The sequence below is a fragment of the Equus przewalskii genome, chromosome 24 (assembly GCF_037783145.1).
Source record: "Equus przewalskii isolate Varuska chromosome 24, EquPr2, whole genome shotgun sequence".
Taxonomy (NCBI): domain Eukaryota; kingdom Metazoa; phylum Chordata; class Mammalia; order Perissodactyla; family Equidae; genus Equus; species Equus przewalskii.
This window is the reverse complement of record NC_091854.1, coordinates 29,108,278-29,131,207: the sequence shown is the minus strand read 5'-3', so window position 1 is coordinate 29,131,207 and position 22,930 is coordinate 29,108,278. Positions and strand designations below refer to the sequence as shown.

The 22,930-nt window shown below is 41.8% G+C and overlaps 1 protein-coding gene across 24 annotated transcripts in view; it reads right to left on the bottom strand.

The window, feature by feature from the left end:
- C24H1orf141 (chromosome 24 C1orf141 homolog) overlaps positions 1–22,263 on the bottom strand; it is a 53,385-nt gene extending 31,122 nt beyond the window's left edge. For 6 of the 24 annotated variants that reach the window (XM_070592821.1, XM_070592836.1, XM_070592815.1 and 3 more), the window contains exons 1-4: positions 21,774–22,263; positions 18,653–18,834; positions 12,271–12,362; positions 8,241–8,398 (exon numbers count right to left, since the gene is read on the bottom strand). In XM_070592821.1, coding sequence (XP_070448922.1) covers positions 8,241–8,398; positions 12,271–12,345 — 233 coding nt within the window. In that variant the 5' untranslated portion in view covers positions 12,346–12,362; positions 18,653–18,834; positions 21,774–22,263. Of the gene's footprint in view, positions 1–8,240; positions 8,399–12,270; positions 12,363–18,652; positions 18,835–19,146; positions 19,299–20,804; positions 20,971–21,717 lie in introns of those variants that run through there. The other 18 variants (XM_070592838.1, XM_070592814.1, XM_070592829.1 and 15 more) reach the window with 7 other exon arrangements.
- Positions 22,264–22,930: the final 667 nt, after the last annotated feature.

The following is a 22,930-nucleotide window of genomic DNA, read 5'->3' as shown; positions in this document are numbered from 1 at the left end:
ACCTTCTGTGCCAGTTCTCTGAGCCCCAATTCAACAGGGCAACAAGAAGAGAGCCAGATGACATCTGGCACACAGCGGGTTTTATTACAGGAATGGAATCCTGAGCTAAGATAACCCAACAGAGAGTAACATAGCTGCTCGTGCTCAGAGGAAGGCACTGTCTGTCTTCCAAGGCTGTTCGCTATACAAACACCCTTGAAAAGATAGTAACAAAGGCAGCCAGAGGCTCTGCTCGCAAGATGTGCAGAGATACAGGAGACCCATGGAGAATTTTCTCCCAACAGTAGGAAGAAGGAATGGGAAGGATAAGAGCCTAGGAATGAACACTGTGTTCCTAGCACTGGGTTCTCAAAGAATATAAGGAATGGAACCTGGAATTATAAATGTGATGGGTTAATTCACTGACATAAAATCATAAATCTGTTTTTTGTAAGTTGTATTAGTTTGGGACTGCTTATATATACATATATATATAAGCACATATATATATGTGTGTGTGTGTTTTTGTTCATCCCCCTTCCCTCTCCTCTTTTTTGGTTTTATATTTAGAAAAATTCCCTGTGGAACTATATCCTGTTGTTAAAAGGAATATAGGCGAAGGCCTTGATTTTGCGCTGCATGGGCCGGAATTGAAGGAAGGTTGCTAACGTCCTGGGATGGGTCACTGAAGTGGCGCTGGACAATAAAGGAGCAAATCCGAGAGAAGGGCCCAGCTCAGATGGAGGCAGGGCGGTTGCTCTAAAAACTGCCCCGTCCCAACTGGCAATCTCTTACAGCCTATTCCCCTTGTCACACTTTATGTTTTTATAGGACAGCCACTTCGAGATCAAAGTCCAGAGCTTCATTCTGGCCCCATGGGATAATTTCAAATATGTTTTTGTATAATAAAAATACCCAGTTTGAATCTTCATTTTATTCATACTTAATTTTAATTTGGGTGAAATATTTCTCCAGGTAGGTTTCCTTGAAAGAATACATAGGTAGATTACATTCTAAAGTCTTTCATGTCCAAAAATTTGTCTCTCTTTTAGTCTCACATATAAATGAGGATTCATCCAAAGAGAGGATTCTTGGATTGCCATTCCGTGCAAAAGTTGAAAATGGTTGGCTGTTTTCTAGCCTCAGAGATGCAAAGGAAACTCATTCGATTTCCTTTCCTTTGTAATTAACTGATTTTTTTCCTGCCTTTGGAATTAAGTAATTTTACCATAAATTTAGTACTTGGTAATCCTTTTGATCTGAAAATTCGAGTCTATCTTCAAAATAAAGGCATTCTTCCTAATATTTCCTCATCATCTGTTTCTCTCTCTCCTGATTTATGTGTTAAGTATATTCACATATTGAGTATTCTGAAACTGTACTACGTATCTCTTTTCAATCTGATTTCCATATTTTTTTTATTTTTGTAAGATTATGCCTCGATTTGGTCTTCTAGATTATCAGTCCAGTTTTCATCTGCATTCTATTTTCAATTTTCCCTACTCAGTTTTTGATTCAGAATACTTTTTTTTAAATCTCTCTTTTCTCTGATTATTTCTGTCCTTAAAAGTCATATTTTCTAAAGTTTTGTTTTCTGCCTCTAACTCTGCCTCATTCGGAGTCGCCTGTCCTGACCGTTCGGCCTCCTCTCCCTCCTTCTTGCGAGTCCCCTTGGATGACCCGTGGTTGCTGTGTGACCGCTCGCTTCCGAGGCTGTGGGCTCCTGCAGCACCTGCACAGGTCGGGCTCTTTGGGACTCAGGTCGCATCAGGCGGTGAGAGCCAAGATTTTTTTGCAGTGGATCAGTGGCAAACAAGCTGTCATGCGAGGGTTTCTTGATTGAGGGAGGGAGACACAAAGAAGCCTCTGGAAATGGTTCTCAAACTTCCAGCTGCATATTAGAATCATCCGGGGTGTTTGGAGATAAACCCACGTGCCCAGACTCTTCCCTACTAGTTACACCGCAGTCTCCAGGGTAGGGCTCGGCATGTTTCTCAAAAGCTCTCAAGTGAGCAGCCACTCTTGAGAAGCCCTGCTCTAGAGTCTCAGGTTTCTGCAGGGCTGAGCAACAATCAGAGTCCTCTTCCAGCTGCAGAGAGGAGGAAGCATCCAGCTCAATAGTGGAGCTCCCCACAGAGAGCGGGAGATAAGGCTGTCCCCTTCCCAGAATCCTCATGGGGCCTCAAAGGAGCCTGTGCCCACATCACTGAGAAATTGTGTGGGTAGCGAGCAAGGCGTCAATCTGTTTCTACTCACATAAATGTCTCCCCTTCTCCACGGTTCCTGCTCCTGCCCTGCCCCACCCGACCCCACTTACCTATTATAAGTCACACTTTACCTAAGTCACTTGGAGTATATGACCTGCATATTAAAATCAGGGAAGAAAGAATTTGGCCAATTAAATTTCACTATTGGCTGCAACTGTATTCTCTATTCATATTTACTCACCTTTTCTATATGTAAGTTTATCCTGTCATAAAAATATTTCTAAAAGAAATATTGGCAGGTCTCAATGTGGATTTATTTTTAAGAAAATAATTTTTCTCATGAGAAGCCCTTATTCATCTAAAGGAAAAATATTCTTAATCTGTCTACCTGCCCCTAACTTGTGTCCTATTTTGTCCCACTTTATAAGTGGTAAAATTGCCACTTTCAGCTGATAATCCAGCGCTGAATGCTTAGGTAATGGAAAAATCACTTTGTCTCTCTTTTAAAAAATTCTTTGTTTCAGGTAATTTTTTAAAGGGACTTTTGTTAAAATGAGTGTGGCTCTTTCATAAAAGGTCCAACTAGGAAAATTTGCAGAGAAGGGTACGTTTGGTTTTTATTGAGAAATCTTAAAGACTATATACAAATTAAAGGCAAAAGACTGAGAGACATTTTGGAATAATTATAAAACTCTCTGCTTATCAGGAAATTAATCCTAGGAAGATCCTTCTAGCAAATTTTGGGTATTTGAGGAATACCTTTATCAGTCCCCATTTATCTAAGAAAAATGCAGAAATCCTGAGCTAATAGTGTCATGGAAGAGATGTCTCTGGGAGTAACTGAGAAAGAAAGCTTAAGAAATTTTTTTTGTGACAAAGATTGGCCCTGAGCTAACATTTGTTGCTAATCTTCCTCTTTTTTCCTGGGGAAGATTGTCACTGAGCTAACATCTGTGCCAATCTTCCTCTATTTTATGTGGGATGTACCACAGTGTGGTTTGACGAATGATGCTAGGCCTGCGCCCAAGATCCAAACCTGCAAACCCTGGGCCACTGAAGTGGAGCACACGAACTTAACCACTATGCTGCTGGGCTGGCCCCTTTAAGAATTTCAATGGTTCTCAATCCTGGCTTTATGTAAGAATCATCTGGGGAATCTTAAAAATAGTAATGCCTGGGCCCCATTCCAAACTAATTTAAGTAGAATACAATATTTTAAAGGTCCCTAGGTAATACTAATGTGCAGGTGGGTTGAATATTACTACTCTGAAAGCAAAGCTCAGCTGCAAATAAACCTGGAGGGTTTCCCCCATTAGGTGACCACAGCACTAGGCTGGGAGCTGCTCTGATATTCAGCAAGACAAGGAAAAACTAGAACAGATGTAGGTGTTGGGTGGCATGAAAAGAGTGGGACATGAGCTAGAGCAGTGACTCACAGGGTGGTCCCCAGACCAGCAGCATCAAAATTACCTGGAAACCATTAGGCATGCAAATTATCAGGTACCAGCCCAGACCTAGTGAATCTAAAACCCCAAAAGTGAGGCCTAGCAATCTGTGTTTGAACAAGCCCTCTGTGTCTGAGGACCACTGGGCCACAGCCGTGTTTCTCAAACGTCAGTTTCCCTAGGAGTCATCTGGGGAATCCTGTTAAATGCAGCTTCCGTCTGGGATGGGGTCAGAGATTCTGCATTTAACACAAGCTCCCAGGTGACAGCGATGCTGCTGGGTGGAAGACCACACTTTGAATAGCAAGAGGCTAGAGATCAAAAATGAAAGAAGCATGTAGCTCCCAGAAAAGTCTCTGGGCCAGGTGGTGGCAGTTATGACACAAAGTCTAGGCTAAGCTGAGAGTTGAGTGAATTAGATCTGACATCTTGGCGCAGCATAGGAGCAAGGGGTGTGAGCACTGGCATGGGCTGGTATCCTGAGCTGTAAGTAGCATAATTTATAAGCCTGGGAGCTGCATCTCAAGATGTGGGGGAGTCGACTCTATCCACTATAACCAACAGGACCAGCATATCATTGTTGACATGAGGATAGAAACTTTCTGCCGGGTGCTCTGTTATTTAAGCAATCATTCTGTTACGGTTAGAAAAGGACTTACTGCAAGACGGGTTGCTTCCTGGAAGAGGCAGTTTCTGGAGATACTACAAATTCTAGAAAAAGGTCGGGTTCTCTGAGGAGCCCATGGAATTTTTAATTACTCCTTTTGCTACTTAATGATATATCTAAAATCTAAATCTGAGTATGCTCTGCTCTGTTTAAGCCCTTCAGTGGCTCCTCGCTGCTATAGGAGGCTGTCCAATGTTCATTACCTCGCTCGTAGGCCCCTGGTGAGCTGGCCTTTACTACCTGTCCAGCCTCATTTCTCACCAGTCACCCTCCAGTCTCTACCCCATCTCCCAGTCAAGTCCAGCAACACTGAACTATTCTTGGATTCTCAAATGAGCTGGGCTTTCTTTAGCCTCTGGGTGACCCTTCGTCCACATTATTGCCCTGGCTGGAACATCTTTCCCACTTTGAAATCTTGTTGCCTCTTCGCTAACTCTCTGGGTCTCGCCCGCCGTGCCACCTCCTCAAGGAAGCGTTTGCTGACCCTCTCTTTGGGACTCTCTCTGCAGCGACTGATGTCTGCCTGTTCGCTTCTCTGAATCCCCCACTGAACTTCAACACATAAGTATGTTTCACCATTGCTGCAGCATCCACAGAGTCTATCAGTCACTAGATAGAGTCAAATCAATAAGTGAAGATTACAGTAGAATGTGATATCAGAGCTTTGTTAACAAAGATAAACTCATTATTTGCAAGGATTTTTTATCTGAACTTGGTTTAGAGCCCTAGAAACAACAATAACTTGTGTTAGAAGGAGAATCATTCAAATATGAGTGAAATCTAGGGTTATATTAAATAGCGATTTAGATTCCACTTCTGAAAATAAAAGACTAAGTGGTTTGGACCAGCTATCTCTCTAGAGCAACTAGGTATCTACACAAAATGTTGAAAACATTTGTTTAAAGACATCTGAGAGGCTCCCAAAGCAGGAAGAAATTGAGGGGCCACGAGCTAGGGGAAGACAGAAGCTCAGAGGGCAGGCCTGGCATTCGGGGCTGCGTTTTTGTCAATTTTATAATCAGCATCAGAGAAGCAAGAAAGCTGTGTGGCGCTTCTGACAAACTCATGGGGCTGTGGGAACAAAACTGGAGTTCAGGGCCCACCAAAGAGGAAGGGTCCTAATACATCCTTCAGGTGAGGGTTGAAACCCCAAAGGTTTATAACCTAGAAGTAAGGTTGAACCATAAATAGACCAACCCTCGAAAAACCTGAAGTCCAGTTTTGAATCATTTCTACCCTGATCTAGGATTGCTGATGCCCCTAGTCTAGCCACTTGACAAAAGCCAGCACAGTCCTTTCTGGAGAAGAGAGCATCGCCTACAGCTTCAAATTATATCTCCACTTTTTCAAATGCAATGTCCAGTTCTCAATAAAAAATAACGAGGCATGTGAGAAGATAAAACCATATGTGACCGATACCCAGGGAAACAAAAGATAACAGAAATAGACCCACATGGGAGCCATAAGCAGCTACGCTTAATTTGTTCAGAGAGTTAAACGGTAATTTACAACATGTTTTATTTCTTCATGTTTCATAAATTAATCGGGTTATCTTTTTACAGATAGCAGCAAGTTAACTCATGTTTTGCTATTTTAAATAGTTCTATTTTATAGAAAAAATTATACAAAGTGTGTTAAAACTATGAGTGTTACTAGGAGCTCTATCATTTTCCCCAAATCACCAACATCTAAAGAACTTGGTTTCACTCTCAAAAACAATACAAAGCCGCCACTCGAGGAAGACAGGCAGAGGGCAGACAGAAGCGGTCTTGGAAGCAAAAACCACAGCCTACATTGAAAGCTGCTGCTTGGCCTTTGCCACATGTACTGAACCTTCTTAGTTTCTTCAGTCAAGTTTTATTTCCATTGGCCTAGGTTACACTCTGATTCTTGTGTAAATTCTTGAAATTTTCCTGTACTTTTTGGGTTTTTTTTTTTTTTTTTTTTGCCAGTTTTGGTCCTCTGGGCACTGATCAAACCAAATTTACTTGGTCTTTGCATCTTGAAAGTATGTGCCTCTTTGTCTTTATAATTTAGACACTGATTTCAAATTTCAAGTTAGCCAGGTTTACACTTAACTGAAAGGGAACATTACTCAGCTATTGGTCTTACATTAACACAGGATCAATAATGCCTTTATAAACTTAGGAAATGGTCTTGTCAGACAGGAAAGGGGCAGAAGCAGTATCATCTTGGAAAACACTGCCATAAAATATACTGCACATTGTCTTCAAGGGTGTCTGATGGGTCATTAGTCATATATTATACTGTTAGGTAATGACACACATAGACAAGTTTAAAAACATATACAAACAAAAAATAATACAAAATAATATATGTTATTTTTTCCCTTCTCCACATTCCCAACTACCATGTTATGCATTTTTTCTGTGTATTATTAAAATGTTCTATTTTAATATGAATAGTTTTATAAATGATTTTGAAGTAAAGTCACTGGCTGTATCTACATGAAAACTAAGTAGTAAGGTAAGAAGTTTGTGGAAAAGCTACATTATGCAAACCATTCATATTTATTTGTGCTAGAAACAAACTCCTTTTTCTTGAGGCTCCATAATGGAAACATATTCTAATGCCCTGGTAAGTCAGGAATAACAAACATCTGGGTGAGCTGTATTTTGTGTCTTGTTTTGCTTTAGATTTAGCCATGTTTATCCAAGTGTCTTCCAGACACCACCGCCTGATGCCCCTCAGGTATCGAAAACTTAACTAATCCAAAAGAGGGCTCAGCTCTTCTCACTGTATGCTCTTCTCCACCCCATCTGCTCTTCAGGACATCTTCCCTACCCAAGTGCAAGGCGCCATGTGCACCCAGTCACGAAGCCCAGAAGCTGGAAGTCACTCTATTGAACAGAGCAGCAATAAGGCACACAGGCTCTGAAGTCAGACTGCTAGTGTTTAAATCCAGCCTCGGCCACTTGTTAGCTGTGTGACCTTGGGCAAGTTATTTAACCTCACTGAGATTTGGATCCTTCATCTGTAAAACTGCATGTAACACACTGGATTGTTATACAGAATAAATGAGATAAAAACAGTATCCACCCAATCACCAAGGTCCAATTGATTTGAAGTTCGATGGATTCTACTTCTCAGTATTTCTTTTGTCTGGGCTCTCCGCTACATTTCTGATGCCTAAAAAGTTACGTAGCATTACACACATACACAATGCCAGTGAAAGGCCAAGCATGACATATTCAGCCCACTCCTTGTAAGTACACAGGACACTGCAAACACACAGTATACTGCAAGTACACAGGACGTGTAAGCACACAGTACACGGCAAGTACACAATATCCTGACAGCACACAGTGCCCTGTAAGCATATAGTACACTTCAAGCACACAGCACACTGCAAGCACACAGCACACTGCAAGCACACAGCACACTGCAAGTACACAGTACCCTGTAAGCACACAGCACACTGCAAGTACACAGTATCCTGAGAGCACACATACCCTGTAAGCACACAGTACCCTGGAAGCACATAGTACCCTGGAAGCACACAGTACCCTGGAAGCACACAGCACCCTGGAAGCACACAGCACTCTGGAAGCACCCAGTACACCGCCTTACTTAGTTTTCTAGGCAGACTTTCTTTTTGAAGTATATTGGTGAAAGTCTGAAATAAATCCTGACATTAATTTGGGACAGTATAATAGAGCTCAAGAAAAGTCTTTCTCTAAAAATTCAGAATTGTTATTACTATCTGCAATTATAACCTGTAATAATGAATATTATAACAAATATTTTATAAATTAGGAATATTCAGAATGCTAATCTAGCATTTTTGGAACTTACCACCATTATGAAATACACCTATGCTTGACAAAGCTTACATGTAATACAGACCGCATAAGCCAAGACAAATATACAGCAGTGCTTTCCAACTCCAAACTGAGAGTTCTAGACAGTTGTGACCATTACCTTTTTGTTTGCTTAATGCCACATGATCTGTGCTCTGCGATCTTTGATACTGTCTTACGTGTGGACGTAGCAACAGGCTCTTCAAATTCCAACTGAAAATCAAATGTCAGGGGTGTCACCAAAGTCTTTTTCTTTACTTGACTCTGAAGCCTGTTTTTCTGCAGCAAAGCCAAAGTACAACATTGAAAAAAATGAGTACTTTTCATATAGGAAAAATCCTGTGTAAAAAGGTCAAAATTAATCTCACTTTATTCACACACACACACACAGAATTTATGTGGCAGGCAATAATGGAAAAATCTCCCAGATTGACAACTGGGGGCCTTGTTAACAACCACCGCTGCATGACCTGAGCCACTCTCTTCCCATCTGTGAAATGAGGGCGCTGGACTAGATCATCATGGAGGCTCCCTCCGAATTCTAAAATTCAGTGTTTACAAATGACCCGTATATTCAGCCAAGACAATGCTGATGTGGAGAGTTGCTGGAGCCACAGCAGGCAGGTCTCTGCAACCTGCTCCTTTTCCTGTAGACACACACGTGGCGAAGCAACCAACCTTCCTCCGGGCACACGAGCCAGGAACAGAGCTAAGAAAGCAATTGGAAGAGGACTTTGTGCAAATATTTATACAGATGGACTGAAGAAGAAAAAGGATATAGCTGAAAAGTGCATTCAGGAGCCAAAAGTCTTCTCTAAAGAATTCTCTCAGAGCGCAGCACAGAGGGATAAAGAGATGAGAAGTTGGAAAGCAAGTCAAAGGATGTGGGGGGGCCGGCCCGGTGGCACAGCGGTTAAGTTCACACGTTCTGCTTCTCGGCGGCCTGGGGTTCACCGGTTCAGATCCCGGGTGGAGACATGCCACAGCTTCACAAAAGCCATGCTGTGATAGGCATCCCATGTATAAAGCAGAGGAAGATGGGCATGGGTGTTAGCTCAGGGCCAGTCTTCCTCAGCAAAAAGAGGAGGATTGGCAGTAGTTAGCTCAGGGCTAATCTTCCTCACAAAAAAAAAAAAAAAAAAGGATGTGGAAACGGCTGCATCTGCCAATGTGTGCAACGGGGATTGCCCTCCTGCTGTAAACAACTAGAAAATCTGAGAAAATACGTACAAACAACTGCAATCAGGCATTAGGAAACAGGCAGAGCAGGACTGTGATCCCTGAGGGAAGGAAAACAAACGAGGCAAACCCTACAATAGCCCCACTTATTTCCTGGAGGCAGTTTCCTGGCTGAGGCTGAGGAGGGTGAACTCAAACCAAACCTGTGACCTTGACCTTGCTGAGTTTAAGAGACACAGATTGCACCAGGAATCACGCTCTTGGGCGTTTTCCCCAGAGAAATGAAAACTTATGTTCATACAAAAACCTGTACACATTCATAGCAGCTTTACTTTTTATTTTTATTTATTTTGCTGAGGAAGATTGGCCCTGAGCTAACATCTTTGTCAGTCTTCCTCTATTTTCTATTATGTGAGATGCTGCCTCAGCATGGCTTAATGAGTGGTGTGTAGGTCCACACCTGGGATCTGAACTTGTGAACCCCAGGCTGCCAAAGTGGAGCACATGAACTTAACCACTACACCACAGGGCCAGTCCTCATAGCAACTTTATTTCATCTTGTTTTTTTTAGCAGCTTTATTGTTAAAAGCAAAATACTGAGAACCCAAATGTCCTTCAATGGGTGAGTGGTTGACACTGCACATCCAAATAATGGAATATCGCTCGGCAATAAAATTTGTACGTTATTTATCATAAAAAAGCTATTGATTCACACAAAAACCTAGACGGACCTTAAGGGCATTATGCTTAGTGAAAAAGTCAATGTCAAAATTTGACATATTGAATGATTCCATTTATATAACATTCTCAAAGTTACAAAATTATAAAGATGGAGAAAGATAAGCCACCTCCAGGGACAGAGACGGAACCGGGGTGGGGTGTGGACACAGGCGCAAAGAAGTAACACGGGGGAGTTTTTTGATGGTGAGGCACACACGCTGTATCTTTGTTGTGGTGGTTACAGAAATCCGTAATGGGATAAAATTGCATAAAACTACACACAAATGAATAAAGGTTACAAAATGGTGACAGCTGAACAAAGCCTGTCGTCTAGTTAACAGTAATATGCCACCGTCGGTATTGTTATGACTCATGCTGGTTTTAAGATTGTATTAGAACTACATTAAGATGTCACCACCAGGGGCAACGGGGTGGAAGGTAATGGGACTATTTGTACTGTTTCTGCAACTTCCTGTGGGTCTATGATTATTGCAAAATGAACAGCTTAAGAAAATAAAAAGTCAATTACCAAAGTGATTTATATATTGTTATCTCATTTTGGTCAATAAAAAAGAAAGACAATCGGGGCCGGCCCGGTGGCGCAGCGGTTAAGTTCGCACGTTCCGCTTCTCGGCGGCCCGGGGTTCGCTGGTTCGGATCCCGGGTGCGGACATGGCACTGCTTGGCAGCCATGCTGTGGTAGGCGTCCCACGTATAAACTAGAGGAAGATGGGCACGGATGTTAGCTCAGGGCCAGTCTTCCTCAGCAAAAAGAGGAGGACTGGCAGTAGTTAGCTGAGGGCTAATCTTCCTCCGAACAAAAAAAAAAAAAAAAAAGAAAGACAATCCACCTTCATAAACGTATGTGTATTATGTACATGTACGTGTATATTTATATTATGAATACTTATATGTAAAGATAAGTGTATGTATACACACACATTACACATTTGTATATCTTTGTAAGAGCACAAAAGAAGATGTGGACGGATAAACCCCAGCTGCTAAAGCTTGTTCGCCTCAGAGGAAAGGGTTGCAGAGAAGAGGCCAGAGACCATTTTTCTTTACGTAATTTTCCTTGTGTATAATTTTCTTTATACATATCTATATGTTGCTTAACTTATTTCCAAAAATGTGTTTCGATTTTATAATTTAAAAAATAAGGAAATGTTTAAAGAATGATTATACTTTTAAAAGAATTTCCAGAGACGAACTCTGCATAGGAACACGAAACGAGATAAGGCACAGACATGCTTTGTACAAAGGAAGCTCTTACTGAAGGCAAGAATTAGTAATCATAACTTAAAATATATAAGAAAGGAGTTTCATGGCAAATTAAATAGATTTATCTCTGATTATATTTTCTGAATTATGTTATTTTCATTTTAAACAAAAAATCTAAAGGAAAAGAACTTTGGGATATCTAAGTCTAACATGGTTGCCTTCCTAAGTTACTCCTGGTTTGCTATATCAAAATTTTGATAGCTATAATAGAATGAATTTATTTCACTTTCCAATATTCCTCTACTTTATTTTCTGAATGAAAGGAGATAATTATGGAAAAAAAAGAAAATCAAATCATTATTCACACATCAACGTTTTCATTTTCAGATTCACAAATACATTCATTCACTTAAGAGTTCCTCTCCGTGGGGTCTTCCTAATTTCTCAGACTCCCTGCTCTTTATCCACGCCTCACTTATCCACATTGTTATATTATTTTGCAAGTCTGTGTAACCAAATTAAATTGCTCATATGTGCTAAAAACTTGCTTTTTGAGAATTATGTTCTTTGCTAATATTTTACATTGAATTTTATAAGAGTTTCACCTTTTTTACTTTAATGTCTATGAACTATTTCTAATTTGGTAACTACACAAAATATTTTCTTCATTTTAATAAACAAACCAAATAACTTTTTATGTGTGTAACATATTAGTAAGAACCACAGGAGTAGTCACATTTACTGTCTGACTGCCTAAGATTGTTTAATCTCAAGCAGTTTAGCTACACCATGACCGAACATGGCAGCTATCTAGAAGTTACCTTAATTAAGGTACCTTAATTAATGTTATTTAATTAATTATAGTATCCACTTACATTGACAATCTTTCAACTAATTATTTGTTTTTTACAAATTAGTTTGTGTCTTCATATTAATGCATCATTAGCTAAAAAGTAAAAGTAATCATTCACACTTGGAACAGTAACCTTTTAATGATTAAGTTGAGTTTTACCTTTTATCTTACAAACCTTTGCTCTACGGGCCAGGAGTATCTTTGCTTGCTCATCCAGAACATCCAATTTCTCTAAGATTTTTCCTGCCATTGTCAGTCAGTAAATTCCTATTTAAAAAGGAGAAAAAAGAAGAAATCTCTAAAGCAATTTAAATTTAAACATATGATTGATTATTTAGGTGTAAGTTAAAAGACCCATCTTTACATTACTGTTTTGGGTAACAAAATAGAACTATATAGATCATGGAATCAATCACAGACCTGTAGAGGCACCCACGTTTTGGATAGAAGGTCACATGATCAGAATTCCCACATGTGAGTTGGAGAAAGTCCAAGATTACCGTATGAGAAACATGTGACTCAGAACTGAAACAAGGGCATGTGGCTTGATTTACATCTATTTTCTTTTTGTCATGATATAATTTTAATGAAAGTAAATGCAAAGAGCTCACATTTATACAACTAATTGCATTCCATTTGAGTTGGTCAATGATGGAAGCCTGTTCATACAGCACTTAGAAGGCAGGAGCGGCAGCCAGGCTGGTTAGGTGCTACTGCCGTAACGGTTCACATTTGCTCATTCATTAACATGGTGAAAATTTCATCTGGGGTCAAGTGATCCATATTAGGCTTGGGGGCCTGAATGTTAGACATCAGGACCTGGTCTAATTTATCTCCCTTTTCAGAGGAGAAAATTAAAAGCCACAAAGTGCCTTACAGTGCAAACAAATAGCTAGGGGGAGAATGGAGGCAAGGGTCAGGAATATTAACCCAAAACTCCCTCTATTTTATTTATTTTTAAAATTTGAGTAGATGATTACGCATTCAACATATTTTTGTTCAGTGAATTGAATGGGCTCCAGTGGCATTTAAGTGTAAAAGTTAATACAATTCACAGCAAGTACTGAATTCATCAATATTTCTAATGAACATCAATGTCAACACTAAAGTTCTTTCTAACTCAAAAAAATCCATGCTGGGGCAGGCCCGGTGGTGTAGTGGTTAAGTTTTTGCACTCTGTTCGGCAGCCCAGGGTTCAGATCCTGGATGTGGACCTACACACTGCTCATCAAGCCATGCTGTTGGTGGTGTCCCACATACAAAACAGAGGAAGATTGGCACAGATAGCTCAGTGACAATCTGCCTCAAAGGGCCAATCTTCCTCACCAAAAAAACCCAAAACAAAACAAAAAAAAGTATGCTATTTCTCCCAGATTGTATATTATTCAATCAACATCACACAGAGATAATAATGCTTGAAAAGACAAGGATTAAGGATCCTATGCCAAAAGCTCACTTTATTTTGTACTTGGTTTCTTTTAGCTCTCTTTTCTGCTCTCTCTTTCACCGTGTGTTGCCCTAGGTGTGAATTCCTGGTGTTCTGATGGGTTTTTCCATCCCAGCACGCCTTCCACCATTCTGCTACATGAAGATGCTCCCCTTCCATCCCCGGAAGCAGTCCAGTGTGACCAAGGCTTTTCTGGACCGTGGGGCTGCAAGCAGACAGCCCACCTTGTTACAAACCACATAACCTTAGGTTGCAGGGCAAGGCTGCGGGCACAGTGAATGCCTCAGCCTCTCTGGGCCTACAGGACAGGAGGGCACAGACTTTGGAAGAGAATGTAGATTCTGTGAACACTATATATTGTCTTTCCAGACCCAGGAACCAGCCCTCTCACACATCGCAAGAACACCTAAGGAATTTTAGTTTCTGTGTGCCCCTTAAACATGATATGAGTTCAAGCAGGGGGAGAAGACTCCCATAATTCTCACCAACATCTTTCACTGGGGACAAGGATTTCTACTTCTCAATGAGGGAAAGAAGGGTAAATAACTGGAAGAAGCAGCATATAGAAGCGAATGTTTCCCAGTTTGGGGAAGGTATAAATGACAGAGGGACAACTGAGACGTGCTGCTGACCTGTGAGAGGGAAGAGAAGGCAGATCTTTTAAAAGAGGAAGACACTCTATACCTCTCACTTTTAGAGTCATCTTCAGCACCACATCAGACATTTTAAGATGCACACATCAGCCCATTTTTTAGACACACACAGCTGTAATTTAAGAGAACGTTTACGGTTTCGATTTAAAATTATTTTGCTATGTGTAAATTATTTAGCTATGATATGACTTCTGGCAAGCTGCTGTGCATATCATGAGTTTTTCTGAAGTGAGGAAAGTTAGCCAACCAAGTATTTTCAAGGGTGAACGACAATTGTACGAATACTAGATTTGACAGTTAACGAAATTGACAGAATGTTATTAGTTTTAGTTTTCAGTTTTATTTTCAGATTTTGGAGACAACACCTTTTCTTTTCTTTTTTTTCCCCAGTTTGCAAATGTTTTCCTAGGTCCTTGGCAATGTGCAGTGGTTCCTATGGATGAATGGCCCTGGGAGAAAGTGGAGGTGAGGAAATGCCACAAACCAACTTGCTTGCTTTCATCCTGATACCAAGGGCATCAAGGGCCTCGCCTGTGCCTCTTCACATCAACACTGCGAGCAAAGGAATGCCAGGTCTAATATGATGGTATATCCCAAATGTTTTGCATGCACTAAAAATCAATCTTTTAATGCAAAATGTATCAAGACTGCATTAAATGTTCCTCAATTAGACCTCCTGTGTTTCAGTCCTTTCTTGATTCAGCCTTTAATTTTAATGTCTACTTTGAACCAGCATATTGGTTTCATACTTCTACATCCTGTTTCTGTTTCTTTGGGCATATATTCTACTTCATTATTCTATTTCTGTGAGCATGCATCATCATTTGATGATGAGCGTTTATTTGTTCATTTGGCCACTGGCTACCTGCAAGTATTGCATGAAAGACATTGTGCTCAGCATCCTATCAAATTTACTGAAGCAGTTGGCGCCTGGCAGACATTGTTCTTTGTGACACGCATCTTCCTAGGCAAAGTAGATGGCCTCTCCCATTCACTAAAAACATGGAGACCATCAAGTAAGAACTTGTCCAACTTCTACCTCTCATACGACTGTCTTATTTGCATCCTTTCCCACCTCACCTGTGTTTTGACGTTAATGGAAGTGTTGCCTCTCCCATCCAAAGTCAATCCCTCCCAGTGTACTCTAGGCCCTACTGCCTCTGACCTCTTTGGAGCCACTTCCATCGGTTATCCTTTCTCTCCTGTATCTCTCAACTCTTCACTGGTTTATTTTCCCCAGCGTTCTCAAATCTCTTCTATTTTTAAAAAAGAAAAACTTCTTCCCATGACCCTACTAGCCATTATTCTCTCTCATCTTCTCTTTCTTGCCAAATTTCTTAAAACTGTAGTCTACACTTCAGGCTTCCAATTCCTCACATCCCTTTTCCCTCTTAATCTACCATCATTCGGCTTCTTTCTAAACTACTCCACTAACTCTGCTCACACAGGTCACCAGGGTCACCATTTTATAAATCAGTCGACACTCTTCTGCTCTTATTCACCCTATTTAAATGTTTACAACTTTTGCTAATGTTGACCACTCCTTTCTGTGAATCAACTCTCTCTTGGTTTCTACGACAACAGTAACATCTTCTCACCTTCTCTGAAGATTCCTTGTCAGTGTCTTCAACTTACTCTTCTTCCTCAGGTCAATTCCTAAATAGTAGTCTCCCTAAGTGCTCAGCCATCTTTTTCCTCATTCTGTGTGTTCTTCCAGGATGACCTCCAAAACCCATGGCTTCATCTACCACCATCCATTTACAAACAAAATCTCTCTTCTGGGTTCTGAACCTACATATTTAGTTCAATCCCGATTTCCCACAGGGAGCCCAAATGTAGGTCTAAAAGCAAACTCATCCTTCCTCTCTCAGCCAAAAGTCTCTTCCAACCTTTATTACCATGTTAATTATCTCTTAGGCATACAGCCCACAAACTTAGGAATCATAATGGTTTTCAACCATAGTTACACTGCAGAATGAACTCAAAAACTTCCAAGAAATACAGAGTCCTGGGGCCAGCCTGGTGGCACAGTGGTTAAGTTTGCACGTTCTGCTTTGGCAGCCCGGGGTTCACCAGTTCGGATCCCAGATGCAGACCTATGCACTGCTTGTCAAGCTGATGAGGATTTTTAGGCTGCTTAATTTTAAAATGGTTTATGATGAGGATTTTTAGGCTGGTTACTTTTAAAACTGTAGATGAGAAGCAGGCTCCGAGGACTGGAATTTTGCTTGCTCTTTTGAGACATTTGCGTTTGTGAAGGAACGGGGGATGACCTTGTAGGGACCTGAAATTGGCCACCCCAGGATATGTCTCTTTGGCATCAGGATTGTTTTGGGCTGATTGCTTTCGATAAACTGGGACAGGGAAGGAGGCTCTGGGGAATGGAACTTGCCCTTGTTGGGACATATTTACATTTGTAAGGTAAATCTCTATCTGTAAAAGGTGCCTCCCTCTCTGTACCAGGAAGAAGAGGAGAGATGACCTTGTCCCTAGAAGCTCTTAATGGGGAAGGCAAGAACTTAAGTTGGTTGCTGTCTGGCAATCTCATGTAACTGGTTTAGGGTGGTGGCGTCTAACCTTTCTAACCTTTACTTAATCCGATTTGATTCTTGTCTAAAATCATGGGATCACCCAATGACTAGACCCCACCTGCACTGATACCATTTTAACTTTTTTTTCATGTTCTTTCCTTTGTCTTGTAAGGAGATGAATCATATACCTATGCCTTAAATTTAGCACTAACCCTCAACTGGGGGCAGCAAAAGCTCTGACTGCCCATGGGTCCTGTCCCCATGCTACACTAGTCTCTAAATAAAAGAGCACTACTGCCAGATCTTAAGAGTCTAAGAAATCTTTCTTTCGACTCCTCGGCTCACCGACCCTGCATCAAAGCCATGCTGTGGCAGGCATCCCACATATAAAGTAGAGGAAGATGGGCACAGATGTTAGCTCAGGGCCAGTCTTCCTCAGCAATAAAAGGAGGATTAGCAGCAGATATTAACTCAGGGCTAATCTTCCTCAAAAGAAAGGAAGAAAGAAAGAAAGAAATACAGATTTGCACTTGCCACCCTAGATCCATTAAGGCAGGATTTATGGAGTGAAGACCAGGGTCTATTTTTTAAAGCCATTCTGATGCAGCTCTTCCCCAACCAGGATTTAGACACCACTCTCCAGGAAAACTCCAGCCTACCCTTCCCTACATATACAGAATCCCTTTCTCTTGTATATGCCACACCCTACACATCTTTTCAGTTTTTCTCCTGCTATCCAATCCAAGAGTTTAGGATTCCATAACTTGTTGCCTGGATTTTTGCAATAGTTTCACAATACGTCTATGCATTTGATCCATTCTATCCTCTATTTTACCCATTCTACCTTCACCAGCGTCCGAATTATTTTTTCAAGAAAAATGCAATCGCCTGCCTGCTGGATTAAAGCCTCAGCGCCTCCCTACAGCTTTCAGGACAAAGGTCAAGCTACTTGGCTTCTCCCGCGGGGCTCGTGGCTTGGCCTCTGACGGAGGGAGTCATTTCCCTCACCTGCCTCCTCCTCCTGTCGGCATGACATCCCAATCCTGATGAACAACTTGCAGTGCCTCAAATGTGTTGTATTTTCCTTTACTTGTTGCTTTGCCTTTGCTGTTCCCTCTGCATACAATGCTGTTCTTCCATTCGCTGTATTTCTAAGTCCTATTCATCCTTCAAGACCCAACACAATCTCACAGCTAGAAGGACATGCAACTAAGATATACAACTGTGTACGGGGGGGTTGGGGAGATAAAGCAGAAAACAAAAAGGACCCAACACAAATGCCACCTCTGCCGGGAAGCTCTCCCTGATGCACTGTGACTTGCTGTCTGTGTCCACGCTCACACGATTGCCTCTGTAGGCTGCTCTCCTAGTACCTCTCACCCTCTCTCCAAGCATGCGATGTACTCATTTGATTCCCCCTCTAGACTGTGTGTTTCTTGAAGGCAGGAATCGTGTCTAATTTCTCTTTGCATCCCTAACACCTAACAACCTGAATGAATGAATTAACCATCAGCCAAAGAGGAAACGGATGACTGTAAACGCTGTGCCTGTTTTTACCCTGCATTTACATTTAGGAGTATGCACACATCTTTGGCAGAGTCCTGTGGAGGTTCTTCCAAACCAAGCCATAGTGTTAAGAACATTGCTTTCTCTCCCACCGTCAAACTCAGAAAGGTAGTATAGTGCACAGGTTAAGAACATGGACTCTGAGTCAGACTGCCTGGGTTTGACTCCTTGGCTCTGCTGATTACCAGCTGTGTGACTGTAGGCTAATTGCTTAACCGCTCTGTGTTGCCCCATCTGCAACATAGGAATAACAAAAGTGCCTACTTCGTGGAGACGTTAAGAGCTTTAAATGAGTGAATGTAAGCGACATATAAGTGTTTGGTAAGTAAAAGAAGTAAATATAAGTAATGATACACTTACCAATTAGAGATAAGATGCGTAGGATTACCTATAAATGCTGCAAAATGCATGTTCTCCATCTGCATATCATTTCAGTTTTTTCTGCCGTACTCGCCACCTTTTGATTGCCAATGGGCTCCGTATGTCTGCGGGCCTGCTTGCTGTCTTCACGGTATATTTCTTCAATTACACCCACGCTAAATCTCGGGAAGTTGGGAAACAACGAGAAGTTATTCAGCAGTTCAGTGTCTTCTGTACCATGTCATCTGATCGTCTGTTTCCTTTCCTTCTCTAGTTTTCTCATAGTTTTACTTCTCCATTTTCTATTAAATTCTTATTCTGAGTCCAGTGAACAGAAACTAAAACTCAATGTCCTATAAAGCACAAACATAGGCCTTGAATATATGGTGACTATTTACGGAGACAACCCTGATAAGCATTACCATGTCCCCACGCTGGAGACTCATCAAAGAAACAAAATTCATTCGTGCTCAAGTAAATAGATTTATGCATACCGCTTTCAACTGACGTTCACTGGGGGTGGGAGAGATGCTGTCACTTCTTAAATACAGACGGATATGTCTGAAGCGTTCTTATACGTACTTACAGGTGGGGGGAAATGCTCTCCTCTGGAATGTAGGGTTCTTATGTGGTCACAGAAACCCATAGAATCTTGGGGTTAGAAGGGCTCAATAGCCAATCACATAATTCCATCCACAGTGAGGCAGCATAGACCCCGACCAGATGAGCCCTCTCTGACCCCTGACTCCAGTTCCTTTGCCACTGGCTTCCTTCACACCTTCAACTTTCCGCTTTCCCTCCCCTGGGTTGCTGCGCTGTACTCTTCCGAATGTGCCTGCCCTTTTCCTTCCTCTCTTCCTTCAAACATCCATCCTTCAGAACGCCATCAGAGCTGTTCCTCAAACAGGACACTGATCAGCTCCGGCTCCAGCCCAGAGCCCTCGGTTTTCTCCCGATTACCTCCAGAATAACAAGGAAACTCTTCAGATCACATACAAGATTGTTCAAGAAAAGACAGTCCAAGATCTGGCTCCGTCCACCTTTCCAGCTAATTTCCCACCATGTCCCATTTGGTCCTGCCATACTCTACTACCCCCGCTCCCTGGACGCGTCCTGCCCTTTTCCCAAGCACGTCCTTCACTCGCGCTTTTCCTTCCACTTGGAATGTCCTGTCCGCCTGTATTCCGGCCAAGATCCCACCCTTTACCAAATCCTAGAGTGAAGGCTACCTCCTCTGTGAGACTTTCCTGGACATCCTCCCATGCCTTGTCCCAGGGACCATCTCTTTCTCTTGTGTGCTCCTATTGTCTTTGTCCTTCGTTACAGAACTCAGCACACTGTGCTACAGAGATTCACTCTTTGGCAGATCTCTTCCCCACCATTTTGAAAGCTTGTTTAAAGCGAGAATTAATTTACCCACCTCAGCATTCCAGCACCAGGCAAAGATTTGACACCTACATGGGGTCTGAAAATTACAGTTTAATCCAGAGATGTCTCCAATTACGGATAAACCATAATCCCAGTTTATCTGTAATGGTATTAATTCATGATGACTTACTGGGGGATGAAATATGAAGTTGAATGAATTATGATAAAATGTGGTTCTTGCCAAATCTAAACTCACTAAAATTATTTTCAAAGGAAACTTGGATTCATGTTCTTAATTCCTGGGTCAGTAATGACAGTTTTTGGAAAAAGAACACAATGAAATAGAGAAGTTGGCAACCAGGGCGAAATAAAATTTCCCAGTCACCCTCACCACAAATCATCCCCAGGCCTCATGGCACGGCCTTGGCTGCATCCAAGAACAATTTCAAGGTTGCAGGGCCAATATTACAAGCACATCAGAGGCTGAGTCACTACCAAGATAAAAATATCGAACTAAAAAGTCACTTTTAAGAGCACTACTTCATTTGAACAGTTAGCACCTTTGGGACTGAAAAAAAACCCAAAAACAAACAAACCCCCCAATGCTGCCAATATAGTAGGCTCTGCTGAGAAGGCTCCTCAGCAAGTTCCAAACGTCTCCCACTAAAGGAAGACCTCAGAAAACTAAGAGAGCTTCTAAATTCACAAACTAAAGAGCAGACCGAGCAATTGTCTAGAACACAGAGGCTTAAACTAAAATTTACTTCCATGATCTGGGCCTTACCCCAAATGTGACCGGTGTCATGTAAGAAGAGGTTAGAACACAGCACACACAGACGCAAGACCCTGTGAGGACACAGCGAGAAGTCGGCCATCTGAAGCCAAGGAGAGAGGCCCAAGAAGGACCCGGTCCTGCACACACCTTGATCTTGAACCTCTACCCTGCAGAACTGTGAGAAATGCATTCCTGTTGTTGTAGCCACCCTGTCTGGGGTCTTTTGTTACGGCCGCCCTGGCCAACTAAGGCAGCCCACAAATCCTGAGACCTAATTTGAAAACTCATTATTTGAAGATTTAATTATGAGACCTGGCCCACGTGCTTCGATCCACAGCATGTATTTTCTTGCCCCCTTTTGGTTATAAGGGAGACGGAGAGAAAATTTACTTTGCATTTTGAAACTCTACTAAGATTTGCCCGTCACCAACTTGCAGTTGGATGGTAAGCTTCTAAGGAAAAATATTAAACATCTTTCAAAAGTACAATGTATATGGTCTGGGGAGTATGCAGGTGAGCAACCAATCAGATAACGATCAAAAGAATCCATTGGCAAACTGGAAATGGCACCACAATTATTGCAGGGGTGATTAACTCCCACCGGCTTATTCCAGCTCCCTTCTGTCTCTGACAAATTTGAAAAGCACCAGTTATGCAGCTTGGAGCCGACTCACACCTGGTGCCCCCACCCCAGGTCACCTTCCCAGGGGCGCCCCCACCCCAGGACCTCTCGGGCGCGCGGGGGAGCCTGGAAACCAGGGAGACCAACTCAAACACTCTGTGCCTGCTGTCCTTTAAGGGAAGCCAAAGTTGGGGGCGAAAGTGAGGAAGCGAGTTAATGTTAATTATAGAAGAGGTAAAGGCTTCTGAACGAACCTGGAAGAGCCGCTGAGCCCGCCCCCAACCTGCGTCCCGCCCTCACCTGAGCCGCCGCGGCCGAGCCTCCAGCAGCGCAGCTGCACACCGGGCGCGTCTCACCTGGTGCCCGTCTCTGTCCCCAGCCGATCCCGCTGGAGGAGGGTCCACCGACCTGGGGACGCAAAGGGCCTAAGAGTGGATAAAACGATGTTTCCTAGCTCGTCTTCCGTCTCCACACAAATTTTAATCTCCAGCCTGCCAAAGCCGCTGCCTCTTCCAACCACAGCCACTTTTTTCTTTTCTCTTCTGGCTCTGGGGGTTAATTGTTCCCCTCTTAGCCCCGTGACAACGCGTCCTGTGTCCATGGAAACAGTGTCCCGAGTTTTCCAGCTTGAAAAGGTCTTGAGAGAGCAGTTCTGTCTCCTTGGAGGGGTTTCACTCACTTAATTTGTCACTAAAAGTCAAAGCGACTCACCAAATACTTATGGATATAAAAACTATTGTGCTGAAAGAGTGGAAGGAGAGGCTAAGAAAAGGAGACCGAGTGAAAAGAATAGACTCATCACCTAAAAATGACTGACTTGGAAACATTCTTGACTTGATCAAGAATGGTGGGGCATTTCTGCAACACTGATTAATTTTTAGTCAAGAGTTACGTTGGTAAGCATTTCAGGAATGTGCCTTCTCTGATACAAATCAAAATAGAAATAAAAGCTTTAAAAAACAGCATTAATCATCACAACACAAATCCATGCTAGTGGCAACGGCAGAAACTTTACCAAAAAGTGGTTGTATGTAGCTATGTAGTAATCAAAATCCAGCTAGAAATGGTTATTCATAGGCAATGCATGAAAACATTGGAATCAATTTATTTCACATATTTAAAAGTAAGAAATACAATAATAAAAGTGTAAGGTAGTTTAATTCTATCACATTTTAAAAATCCTATCTATTCAAGTACAATGATTTGAATGGAATTGGTAACTAGACTCTAGCTGATGGTGGTGATTTGCTAAGATTATTATAATGCTTCACCTCATAAGTTTGCACAATGATGAAATGAGCTCCTTAAATAAAGGAGAATTGAGTTCAGAAATATCAGCCACTCACAGTTTTAGTCAATAAAATTTATAAAGCATGAATCATATAAAATTCTTATAATATTATCATTATCTCAGTTACTATTCATGGAACATACACTAGGTGCCAGGTACTAGACTAGAAATTTTCAATGACATCTCTCATTTTATCCTTCACCTTTCATTAAACCTTAATCT